At 36.5% G+C, this 13,734-nt stretch overlaps 1 protein-coding gene across 1 annotated transcript in view; it reads left to right on the forward strand.

Moving 5' to 3' along the window:
• Positions 1–13,734, forward strand: part of cdh22 (cadherin 22) — a 92,235-nt gene that overhangs the window by 47,461 nt on the left and 31,040 nt on the right. The window contains exons 5-7 of the mRNA XM_030728988.1: positions 677–858; positions 1,356–1,612; positions 4,025–4,161. Coding sequence (XP_030584848.1) covers positions 677–858; positions 1,356–1,612; positions 4,025–4,161 — 576 coding nt within the window. The remainder of the gene's footprint in view (positions 1–676; positions 859–1,355; positions 1,613–4,024; positions 4,162–13,734) is intronic.

The raw sequence follows: 13,734 nt of genomic DNA on the forward strand, positions 1-13,734 counted from the left end.
TAATGTGTTTTACAATAATCTCTGGTACATCTTATCCATTTTGGTCTTTCGAATTATAGTTGATAGTATCAGTATGGCAACAAGTTCTTATTCTTATAGTTAAAACACAGTTAAAATTGCAATTTATATGTTATTGGTCGAACAACATAATGTAAAACCAGGGTGAATTCTAATAGTTAAAGGGCTAGGGCTAATGGCAACTGTTAATATAGTGCTATGTATTTAATTGCATAAAATGTTATAATAATAATGTGAATTTATGTGAATGCTATAATCATTAATAACTGCATGAAGTCTACTGTTTGCAATCCTTTCATTATAACTTTTGATTAACTTTTGGTACTGTAATCCCACCCCAAATTTGTCCTTCTATTATCAGTTTCTCTCCTTCTTTACTAGCCCTTTATCTTTGTTGTTATCTCATCCGCTTCCTCTTCCCACTTTTCTTTCTCTCCTCCCTATCCATCTCTTCAGTCAATATCCTCTCTTCACTCGATCCTTTTCTACCCCTGGCTATCCATCTGTCTTTCCTCACCTTTTCTCTGCTGGTATTTTTCTCTTTTCTATGTTACTTTTGTTCTCTCATCCTTCTTTTGTGTTGTTTTGTACACTCACAATTTCCACCTTGGTTTAACTGCCTATTTTCTACCCTTCGGCCACCTACTTTATTCACCAGAAATGTACCAGGTTTCAGTGTCAGAGGGGGCTGCTGTTGGGACACCAGTTGGACGTGTCATTGCCACAGATGCGGACATGGGAGAGAACACAGACATGAGCTATCTGATCACAGATGGAGGGGAGCTCTTCAAAGTCACTACTGATGTAGAGACCCAGGAAGCTGTTGTTTCCATCAAGAAGGTAAACTTGAACAAAGAAATTCTGCTATGCTATGAATACTTATCATGTGATACATTTGTGCATACAAACAAAGTTTTAAATACAGCCCTGTGAGAAATTAAAGAAACTGCTTTTATGTCTGGAAAAAGGGTAAGTATGCATCCCACATTTTCAAGATTTTGCGAGGGTTTCCACAGCTGCTGTCTACCTATTCAGGAGCTGAACCTTTTTAATTTTTTACTCCTTCACTATGCACTTTGAAAGCAAAAGAAAAAAGTTAGATAGAAGCAGTTTTTTTAATTAGAAGATATTAAAAGTGGTTTTCATAAGTGAACGATTCTCTTTGGATCTTGTGCTTAATAGCAAAATCAACATGAAGATATTCAGCCAGCAACAGTAATTCTAGTACCACTAGAATTTCAAAAATATGATTTAAAAAAAAGCCTATAATTTTATAATCTCACTTCTAGCTGTGGAGTAAAACTGTAACTTTATAAGCTTATTTGTTTGTCTTTCAGCCACTCGACTTTGAGAACAAGCGGACACACAATGTTGTTGTAGAGGCAGTTAATAAGCATGTCGACCCTCGCTTTGTGGACCTGGGCTCTTTCTGTGACCAGACCATTGTCCTGGTGAGCGTGTCGGACGTAGATGAACCACCCATCTTTCAGCCAGCAGATGGCACTGTCATGGAAGTCCAGGAGGATGCCAAAGTAGGGGCCCTAGTTGGCATCGTTACTGCAAGGGATCCGGATGTGAAGAATAAACCTGTGAGGTATGGCGAGGGATAGTGCTATTCTACTGTAGAGCTAACAATTACCACATATAAATCAGACTGAAGGAAACTATGTGCAAAAGATTTTCATCTCTTAGTCTACCAGTTATTTGTTGCTTACATTGGTGAAGTTTTTTGTTTTGTTTTCTGCAAACAAAGGTTTAAATACAGCCCCGACTTTTATTTATGTAAACTGCTTATGTGAACACCCCCCCCCCCCCCAAAAAAAAAAACAAAAACAAAAAAAAATGTTACTTGTGATATAATAAAATGAGGGTCCTGACACAATAGTACAGAACATAAACATAAAAATCTAAAATTAAGATTAAAGCAAAATTTAGATAGTCTAGGGGCACAATTCCTTTCCACAACAGTAGGTAGGCTGATAAAATATAAGACAAAACACTGGCAATAAAATATTGCTGTGGAAAGATAATATCGCTGCTAAATATAAATCATATTACAAAGCTAACTTTTGCATGATAAATACCTCTTTCCATTTGGCTTGGACAGGACACTGAATCACTGCATCCTGCAGCTACCATCTTATTTTACCACTGAAGACACATTTTATGTAGAAAAATTTCTGCAAGGAAAATTTTAATTTTAAAAAACTGTAACTCGCTAGGTGATAAACATGTAGCTGATGGGCTGAAGAGAATATCTTTAACAATTTTTCTTGAAGATGGAGGGAAAATTCAGTGTTACATGAACAATTGATGACAGTGTACATAGCATCTCTGTTTTTCTCTCGGATCTCCATGTGTGATAAAACAATATAATCTAGTAATCTTGTGTTTCAAGGTCTTTGGTTTATATATCCTCAGTGGAGCAATTGCAGTGTGAGAAGGGAATGTAGATAAGGTCTAAGATAGTCTCACTGGCAGCGTATACACCGACACACACAGGGCAAATTACCTTGATTAAAAATGCATGAAGCTCAGAGTTCCAGGTGTAATAAAGGAAAACAGAATGGCAGCGCTGTCATTCACCGGTGTCTTGGCAGCTGCCAGTTGGAATTATATGTATGTTATGTCTGTGAACATATAAAAGTATGTCTTTGTGCATGCTCTGTGGATCTGATCACCAAGACCACTTTAATAGAAGAGGCATTTATTTTGACTAATTAAAAACAAATGGCAATTGACAATGGAAAGTAGCTATGTACATTTACTCATGTCGAAATTAAAATCAATTTGTGTACTGCACTATAGGCCATATAGAAATATTTTATATATTCTACAACATGTATCTGTATATAAAACATATCCAAAAAACTCACACAGTGGTTTTGTATTAAACTTCTTAGAAGTGTTAAAACTACCGACATTTTGTGACACAGTGACAAATTACAATATTAAGTAATAATGGCAAATATTATGCAAAACTGTGTGGGAAGCAGGAATGATTGGATTGTTGTAAATTGCAGATGCATTGTGTTCCAAACAAAGGAGGTTTGATTGTCATGGTGGGAGAGACTGTTGGGAGACTCTGAGTTAGTTGTAAATGTTATACAGTCAAACATCTGGCCTAAACGGGATGTTACGGTTAGATTTAACAGAGATATGCACATGAAGGCACCTACATGTATTGTTTGTATTGCGTGATAGTGTATCGTGTTTGAAAACAGAGCTTTTAAACACAGTAAAAATATGTTTATGCTTGTGGAGTGAATAACAATTAGTTTATTTCATGATATTGTGTGGTACAAGTGAAATATAACCAGAACATGCTATTACTTATCATAATGAATTTTTTTTGTGTTTTTTTTAAGGCACGTGTAATCAAAATTTTAATAAATAAAATTTTTATTATAATTTTAATATTACTTTTCAAAGGGGCATTGAGAGGCTCTTGTTTTTTTATTATGGTTCATGTGGACATATGTAAGGTAGCTGTGTGTGTGTGTGTGTGTGTGTGTGTATAGTTGAGGAAAAAGAACTAAGAATAAAGAAATATTTTAGTAGATTTTTGTTGGCTCACCCGTCTCTTGAGAGCACCACATACCCCAAAAATGAAAAGATGGATTTGTGTTTTTTTCTAGAGTGTAAAATGAAAATTTAATGCAATTTTTTTCGCTGGATAGGAAACAAATGCATCAGTATAGTTAGCTCTGTTAGGGTCACAGAACTTGTGGCAGGTTTCCTGTTAATGCTTTAAAAAAATATATTTTATAATTAGCACGTCATAACTGTAACTACTGAATGTTGTTAAATTTATCTGTACATATATATTTTTAAACTTTGACAAGATAATTAAATTACTTAAAAATGAAATTATAAACTTGTGTATAAATACTTAACTGTAATTATCCATCTATTTTTGTAATGTTCGCTTCTCTCTTTCATCATATTTGCTGTTTCCGTTGGTCTCACAACATTTACATCTTAATTTTATCGTTTGCTGTTAAAGGTTCTCCATCGATCGGACCACAGACCAGGAGATGATCTTTCATATTGATCCTGACTCGGGCGCCATCACGCTGGGAAAAATTTTGGATAGAGAGACTGCAGGCTGGCACAATATCACTGTGAAGGCTGTAGAAGCAGGTACATTGCTTGCTATTGCAAATTGAGCTCATCACTCACAGGACTACACATCTTAATACCAGTGTAATATTATTCAGCAAAAATAATTTGCCAAGCTTTCTGACAGTTGCCGAGAATATTCTATAAATTCAATTTCAGCACATATATAAAATCTGTTATATATTATCATTATGTGTTGCAATTTGGATCAAAATTAGTTGTTCTAATGGTTTGTTTCGACTTAACGATACTAAAATATGAAAGAAAACAAAACACTCGTAACAAATACAACACTATATGACTAAATAGTTAGAAGGCCTAATGTTTGAATAATTTACAGTTACAATTGAAAGCAGCCACAATCTAATGACACAAAAATTAGTTTTAGAAAAGTGCGAGCCAATAGTGCAGTCACATTACTAAAGAATCGCCAAAAGAAAAAAAGTTGTGTCCTTAAACTGGATTGTAGTGTTCAAAGATTTGTGTAATTTGCCTGACAGTTAAGATAAAATGAACAAAATGTACAAGTGCATGTGTTTGAGCAATTTACAGCCACATTTTTAAGACAAGAAAGCTAACTGATTGACTAGCTTTGTTCGCACCCAGTGGCTACCAGTGATGGAGACTGTACAAGTTAAATTGGCTGTCCAACACTTGCTGACTCCCAGCAGGGGTTAAAAGAGGTGACAGACAACCTCAAACTGCTGTGATCATTAGTCACCAAAGCTTTTGGCACATTTCATCTGCAGTCTGATGCAGTCTTTTAGCTTTGAAAAAACCTATGGTAAGAGCCCACTCAAACAAAAGTCAAATTTGTTGACACCTTCATCCATATTGCATGAAATTTCTAAAAAACAAATTCCCACATTAGCAATTATACGTTTTATATATATATATATATATATGAATGATATGGCCATAGTTTGGGTTTCACATACTGCCACATCCATTACTGCTTGTTTGGCATGTGGGTGAAGTGCTATTGTGTGTTTTAAATATGACTATAAATTTTAAAAGATTTAGCTTGGTTTATCTGTACATATTTTACAATTTGTACAAGCTGTAAAAACTTTTTCATTTTGGGTTTTTGTTACTATTTTCAATCTTTTTTTTTTTTTTTTTTTTGTTAACATTCAGTCATTTGAAACATTTTCTTCTACATTTTGCATTTGAACATAGTGCCAGAATCATCTTTAGTATGTTTAGACCATCACGAGCAGAACTGTTGGTCACAGATCAAGGACAGCTATACACTACTTTCTTTCTTGTTCCAGGAGGAAAATATAGTCATAATTTTCTCACTTGTCATTGAGCTGAAAACGAATGAAGAGCTTACATTTTTTCATCTCATTGGGTCCTTTTGTCACAGCAAAGAAAATGAAGAATGTAATAACTTGAGGAAGCTGGGAAGTTATTACTATACCATTAGGAGCAAACTTGAAAAAGGCGGAGGCCTGGTGTTCTTCACTTTTTCAATCTTTTACAGATGAAGTGATTTGGGGGTTGCAGTGAAAGTCGAGGAGATTGGATTCTGCATCTAACTGGTATCCAGCACTGCGCACAGAAGTGGAAGAAAACAATGCCATAAACAAAGCTGATTTTAAAATGTCTCCATATTTGTTCCTAAATCACATTTTCCAAGACTGTGATTACCCCAATAATCAATATTGCCTAATCGGAATATTAAGCAGTCTCAACCAACACAAACATTAAAAGAAAATTAGACTTTCCGAGTCTTCCCAGAATAATTTGGAGCCTTTTGTGGACTGGCTCTTGGTGCTTTGGCATTATCTCATAAACACGTTTTAATGTTAATTGAACATTTAAAGCACCCGTACACCTTTCAATATCAGACATAAACACATGCCTGCACTTGAAAGATAAAGCCTCTCTCATTGCCATTGGTGGAAACATCCACACAGACAGAGTCAGTGGTCAGTGCCATCAAAATTCTCATCCACAATGTTTCTTTATCACCCGTTAGCTCATGGAGTCCTGAGAGCTACTGACGTACAGAGAGCAGACAGAAAGAGATAGAATAAGTAGAGACAGGGAAAAAAAAGGCCACAAGAGAGATGGAAATAGAGTGGGGGTGAGAGGCATACACTTGTGAAGCTACTAGCTAGAGTTTTTTTAAGGAGGGACTTCATTTTCTCCACAATGATTTTGTTCTTTTTTTTTTTTTTTGTTTAGGCCCTTCTGCTCATTAAAGTTAGACAGCCACAAGGTCAGCGTGTCTGAGGACTTTGTTAAAACTCAAATTTTTGTGGCACAACCCTTAATTATCCCAGTTTATTACTGACCTTTGCACTATTGTACTGCCCGTGTATCAGTATTGGACAAGTGACAACTGCTTCCTGACAGTGCTTGGTGCAAGTGCCCCAGGATTAACCCCTGCTGCAAAACACACCTAAATGTCAGTTATGCCATATGTGCCTGAGTAAAGATGTTTTAGTTTCAAATACAAACATGCACACATAGTATGTCTTCAAAATCACCCAATTAAAAGGTGCAGCATCTCTTGCAGGCACTGTCAGTGTAAAAAAAGACACAGCCTCTCATCTATACAGTACTTGTCTCCCCTCCAGAAAATCTGGAACCTCCCGAGTACAGGGAGAGCATTTAATGCACTGTCACTAGCCACAGTACTCGTACTTTCTGACAGTCTTCTCCGTAGAAATGTATCAGGTTAAGTTAGAGTGACATATAATTTTCGAGAACTGATAGCAAGTATGATATCACCTTGCAAAACTGCTTTTTTCCCCAGACAGGTAGGTGGGGAAAAAAGAACATCACCCTGAGGGCAAAAAGATACTGAAGTAACTGAAAGTCTTTATCTCTTGCACCGTTGCGGGGAAGAAACATTTTCTACAGCATAACTTTTCTCACTTGCTGTCTGGCAAACAGAATGCGCACTGTTTGATTTTTTTTATGGTGTTAGAACATTATTCTCTGCAAAACCAAATGAATCACACATTTGTTGGAAGATGGTGAAGAGAGATCAGTATCTCTTTATAGTCAAAGTTAGAAAATGTGAAGGTAAGATGAATCTAAAGAGCAAAGTATGACAGGATCTATGGTCTAGGTCTATGTAATTTGTTCAGACCTTATTTTATGATTACTATGACTCTAAACTTCTAGCATTAACAATAAATGTAATCAAATATAATTGTAAACAGGATGCTTTAAATATTCAAAAACAAGCTTGTTCTGATGTTTTGACTTGATGTTTTATTGTGTAATTGGATTGCATTAAAGGTCTGGGTTCGATTCCACCTTGGCCCAGGCCTCTCCCTCTCTCTGTGTGGAGTTTGCATGTTCTCCCCGTGCTTGTGTGGGTTTCCTCCGGGTACTCCGGTTTCCTCCCACATTCCAAAGACATGCACTTACTGGGGTTAGGTTAATTGGCTACTCTAAATTGCCCATAGGTGTGGATGAGAGCGTGAATGTGAGTGTGAAAGGTTGTTTGTCTCACTGTGTTGGCCCTGCGACAGGCTGGCGACCTGTTGAGGGTGTACCCTGCCTCTCGCACTATGACAGCTGGGATACAAAATAGACTTAATTTTTTCCATTCAATATAACCCAAAAAGAGTGACTGAGCCCATAAGCTCAGCAGGAAAGTGTTTACAGAGGTCAAGACACAAAGCCTTTTATTAGAAAAATATGTTTTTTCCTCTTCAGTTCTTTCAGGACACTGATAGAGAAATTTAAAATTAGCAAATCTTTGAGACTTCTAAAAATTTTATATTTGAAAAGCTGTAAAAGGTTAATAAGCATGCACCAATGTAATAATTTTACCAAATATTTTGAGTAATTTGTGATGTTCAGCAGCCCTTACATTTTTGTGCAATTTAAAAGAGACTGTTCATAATTGGCAGTTCTCAGTCACATTAAATCAAACTATACTGAAGAGAATCAGAATCAGAATCAGAATCAGAATCTTTATTGTCATTGTACACAGAAGTTGCACAACGAAATTTAAAATGCATTCCTTTCTAGGTGCCTCAGACAATAAATAATATTGTCTGAGGCATTTCTGATGAACTAGGTTTTCCATGTAATATTGGAGTGATGTAGCTGAAGAAAAAAAACTGTATTATTGTTATACTCTGCAGCATTTATGCCTGTATGGACAAGCCTCTGGCTCAAAAAAGAGACCAGAAGCACACGCTGTTGAGTACATTCATATCCTTATTTATCCCTCCTGACAAAAGTGACATTTTAAACCAAACTGTCTCCTCCAGCAAAGAAGATAAACCATTTGGTCACAAGCATTGTAATACTACTGACACACACCTACACACATGCAGCCATCCACATGTGTGAGGAGACAAGCACACATTCACATACTGGATCTGTCTTCCCTGAAGTTATGTCAGTATAATTCAGCACCTAAGAGACCGTCTTTCTGTAAGATTCTCGACAGCTGGTATGTGCAGCACAGATGCAGAGCGTGCCAATAATCTGTTCAAATCCTTTTTATTCTTCTTCACTAGCTGAAGACAGATTTAGAACAGCACCACTTGGTCCACATGAATGAACCTGTCTCACTGAATAAGTTTTTTTGTTTTTTATTTAATTTATTTTTTGTCCTCGTGAAGGGAGTTTGTGGTGGTAGGGGTGGAGCTTTCTCACATTATTTCATCTGTTTTCAATTCTGGGAATTGAAATGTAAAATGTGAAACATCTGGTGATTGCTGGTTTTCATTCTGGCACAGCAGGGACAACAGCATAATGTGAAGACAAAATTAGAAGAGGAGAAAAACGATATCTAGGACTGGTGGAGCGCTTTTCGCATTTATGCTCTTGCTGCTCTGGCAAAAAGCAGTCAATTAAAACCCTGCATTGATGTGAGGATTATGCTATTAGTTGAGACCAGCATTCTCATTAGCTGCTCTGCAACTCTTAGATGGGACTGTGTTGCGAGATAGAGGATGAGAGCATGAGAATTTCCCTATTATAGTCTGATGACCATTAGTTTGCTTTGCTGTCTCTAGTGAATCTGTCTTGTCATTTTCTTGTACTTGGAGTGTGGCCCATCAATTCTGTATGTGAGCTCTGGAAATTTCCATCATCTGTTTGCTCATAGATGTGAGGTCCCTCTAAGTTTACCCATAGTTTAACATTGTAAAACCTGAAGTGTCAGTTAATCCTTAAAAAGAGCTTGTCACAAGATGCTGGAGCCAGAAAAAACAACTGTGATGTTGTAGTGGGACAACCCATTCCCACAGAATGGAGGAGAGTTTTTTTTTTTTTTTGTAAACACATTCCCAAGCATATCAATGTTAAAGACTTAACATCTTCTCTTGAACAAGAAAGAAAGTGGGCATCTTTCTAAGATCCTCAGTCCAATCTCCAGTGCCACTGTCAATTATCCTAATGAACACTAGAGAAACTAATTAGTCAATATTTCAGTAAGAAAACAAAAAGTCAGCATGTTCTTATTAGAAAAGAATTATCATTGGTTGTACTAAATGTACCAATTTTTTGTTAGAAAGTGAAATGTTTGCAAAATTAATTAGGTTTAGCAAATTTAGACCAGGAAAATAAAAATACAGATTCCAGTTTATGAGATGAAAGTGTTTTAACTGCATTTATGTATCAAAATAGTTAGGAGTACTAATAACGAATAAAAAATTTTTAAAAAACTGCAAACGCTAATCTTGTTTATATCTATGTACTCATTTTACACATAAGTTCACTTTATTGTACTTAACTATTTGTCAGGACTTACATGATTACAACCATTTAAATCCATTCAATGGAACACTTTTAATTGCAAGGATTTATGTGTATATTCAACCACTGGGTAATTGTCAGTAGCTGCATGTTGTTACATTTTCTGTAGGGTGCCACTCAGATGCATAAACTAGATGGTGACAGCTGTGTATGCTGATTTATTCATCAACTGTGCACTGCAATTAACCTACAATATCTAGACTAACACTCGAAGCAACCAGATCTGAAGACACCCCCCTTACACACACACACACACACACACACACACACACACACAAACACCCCTCTCTTTTTCTTTCTCTATTTTCCGCTAACTCAAGCTCTCATATACACACATGTGCACACTAGGGGCCTCAGGCTCCCTTCTGTACTGCATAGTGTTTTATGAGCAAAATGGAAACTCCATCAGACATTATCATATGATTAAGAATGGGAATTAAGATTCAAGGAGAAGTCAAGCTAATTTGAAGGGGGTTTTGAGTGTACTAATTATATAATCTTTTCCGCTCCTACATTTACATTCTTGGCCATTAAGAAAAATGTCTTGAGAGGGCATTGTGGTGTTATACTTTCTTATGTATCTAGTTGACAATGGCATAAGAAATAAAATTAGATTACTACATTTGTAGTTTTGTTACAAGCATTTAGTTATCATTTGCTGAGGTGTGCCTCTTGCATTTAGACTATTAAGCATGGAGCCATTATTAGATAGTGAGGACCGCGAGACAAAAATGGCATGTTTGGTGCCATTTTTATGTCACTCACTGGTGTAAGAAAGTAGTTTCAGGTACTGGGTGCATTTTAGTTGCCAAAACCCCTCAGTACATAGCTAAAAAAAAAAAAACCTTATTCCTGGTTCCTATTGGGAAATTCTTTTTTGCCTTGTCTACTGAAGGCAAACAAGAGGTTCATTAAGTGATTTGTCTATGGATTCCTGGAAATTATCTACACCAACCTTATGGAAAAATCAGCACATTGGCAGGATGTTAACAGCAGCTGCAGTCCTCCATCAATATCCACAAGGGTACACTGAGCACTACACACTACTGCGTGTTTAGTAGCATTTTACGTTGCACAACAAACAATCCCTGTAATTACACACAAGCCTGAATTTTAGGTTTCAGTTACATGTGTGCAACCTGGGCTGTGATGAGATTACTGGATAAACTAAAATCCTTCTGTATCTCTATCACATGATGAATAAAGTTCAATTTAATTCATTTCAGTTCAATTCAGTTCTATTCAATTCAGTTTTCTGTATATAGTGACAAATCACAACAACAGTGGCCTTAAGGCACTTTATTTTCTATTGTAAGATCAAGACCCAACAATAATAAAGAGAAAATCGCAACAAAATTAGCAAGCACTTGGCGACAGTGGAAGCAAAAAAGTCCCTTTTAACAGGAAGAAAGGAGCGGGGGGGCAGCCATGTTTTCTGAGCAGTTGGGGGTGAGGGGAGGGAAAAAGGACAAAAGACATGTTGTGGAAGAGAGACAGTTATCAATAATAACTAATGAATAAATGCAGAATAGTGTATAAACACTTAGAGAGTAAAAGGTCAGTAAAGAAGAAACACTCATGGGAAGCCCCCAGCAGCCTAAGCCTATTGCAACATAACCAAGGGAGGATTCAGGGTCATATGAACCAGCCCTAACTATAAGCTTGATATCCTGGTCAAAAATGACTCCAAGGGCACCCGGGTAGCTCAGGGGTGGAGCAGGTGACCACATGCAAATGCCGCTTTGCGGTGTGGGCGGTTCAAGTCCCGGCTTGTCACCAATTTTGCCTGTGTGTCTTCTCCCATATCTTTCCCCATTTCCTGTCTCTCTATACTGCCAATAAAGCTACTGTGGCCAAAAAAAAAAGATTCCTCAGTGTTACTGGAGCCCAAGGTAATGCCATCCAGAGTAAGTATCTAGTTATATACCATGTTCTGAAATTTTTTAGGCCCAAGTACAATAACCTCAGTTTTATCTGAATTTAGAAGCAGGGGTGTGTCATCTGGCTTCATGAATAGACAAAGCTAGGTATCATCTGCATAGCAATGAAAATGTATGTTATGTCTTCTAATAATGCTGTCTAATAGCAGCATGTACTGTAATGTAAATAGAAGTGGTTCTAGCACACTACCCTGTGGAACTCCACAATTAACCTTAGTGTGTGAAGAAGACTCCCCATTTACATTAACAAACCGGAGTCTATTAGATAAATACACTGTTAAAAAACTTTTGTCAAATCATGTAAATATTCTGGGTACTGGGGCGTGAGAAAAATGTCATGAAATCATCAAAATATTCCGGGACCTGGGGTGCCATAAAAGTTAAATTAGAAAAAGGAAATTTTCTGTTTTGTAAAATAAAAAAGTGTAATCCTGCTGCCTTGTGCTGGTAGGGCTCAAGTTACCAACTTTACTTACCAAATTATGTTACTCTTGTGACTGCATTTATACAGTCATTTTGTGTGTGGAAAAATAATGCATTTCCTGTGAAAAGATGACACAGTCATATTTATTCACAGGTCATTTTTTCACATTCTTTTACATTAGACATGTCTGTTTTTGTGTTTTTTGTGATTTTGTTGATATTTCAAATATTTCAAAATAGGAAAATTCTGTATTTCAGTTAAATTACAGAGATTTTTTACAGTGTATGATTCAAACCACTGCAGTTTAATGCTCTGATCTCTGTAATAAAATATTATGTTCAACAGTATTGGGCAGGGACATCTAACAGGGCAAGCAAAGAGATGAGACCTCTGTCAGAGTACATAAGAAGATCATTTTGTCACTCTCTTAAAATAATGGCGTACGTCATTTTTTTCCCATGTTTTTCAGAAACAGCAGAACAGGAACAAATTAGTGAAGGTTACAAATGATCTTCTTACAGCCTCTGACAGTGGACTCATCTCTGTTCTTGTCCTGTTGGACCTCAGTGCAGCTTTTGATACTGTTGACCATAACATTATATTACAGAGATTAGAGCATGCCATAGCTATTAAAGGTACTGCAGTGCAGTGGTTTATATCATATTTGTCTAATAGACTCCAATTTGTTCATGTACATTGGGCGCTTAGGCAGTATTATTAGAAATCATTGCATAAATTTTCATTGTTATGCAGATGATATCCAGCTTTATCTATCCATGATGCTGGATGACACACATCACTTAGTTAAACTGCAGGAATGTTTTAAAGACATAAAGGCCTGGATGCCCTCTAATTTCCCTCTTTCTAAATTCAGATAAAACTGAAGTTCTTGTGCTCGGCCCCACAAATCTTAGACACATGGTGTCGAACCAGATACTTACTCTGGATAGCATTGCCTTGGCCTCCAGTAACACTATGAGGAATCTGGGAGTCATTTTTGACCAGGATATGTCCTTCAATGCACATATTAAACAAGTAGTGGGTGGGCTCATTTATATTTTGACAGAAACCAGTTGAGTCTAATAATAGATTAAATGCAGTGTTGAGAGTGTCATTTTCAGCTTCTATGCGGATGTTAAAATCACCCATTATAATTATTTCAACTGAGCACTAAATTAGATAAAAAGTCTGAGAAATCAGATATAAACTCTAAATAAGCGCCAAGTGGACAATAGATAAAAAATAAAACAGGCTTTTGAATTATAGACTCAGGCTTTCAAATGAATTAAAACTCTGTCTGGGTCTTTGGTTGATAAATAAGCTGGAGTGCAAGATTGCTGCCACTCTTCCTTCTCGGCCTGTCCTTCAAACATTCTGACAGTTAATGTGATTCGGGGGTATTGATTCATTTAAACTAACATATTCATCCTGCTTTAACCAGGTTTCTGTAAGGCAGAATTAATGTTCATCAATGATTAAATTATTTACTAA

This window comes from Archocentrus centrarchus, chromosome 5, assembly GCF_007364275.1.
Source record: "Archocentrus centrarchus isolate MPI-CPG fArcCen1 chromosome 5, fArcCen1, whole genome shotgun sequence".
In the NCBI taxonomy this organism is placed as follows: domain Eukaryota; kingdom Metazoa; phylum Chordata; class Actinopteri; order Cichliformes; family Cichlidae; genus Archocentrus; species Archocentrus centrarchus.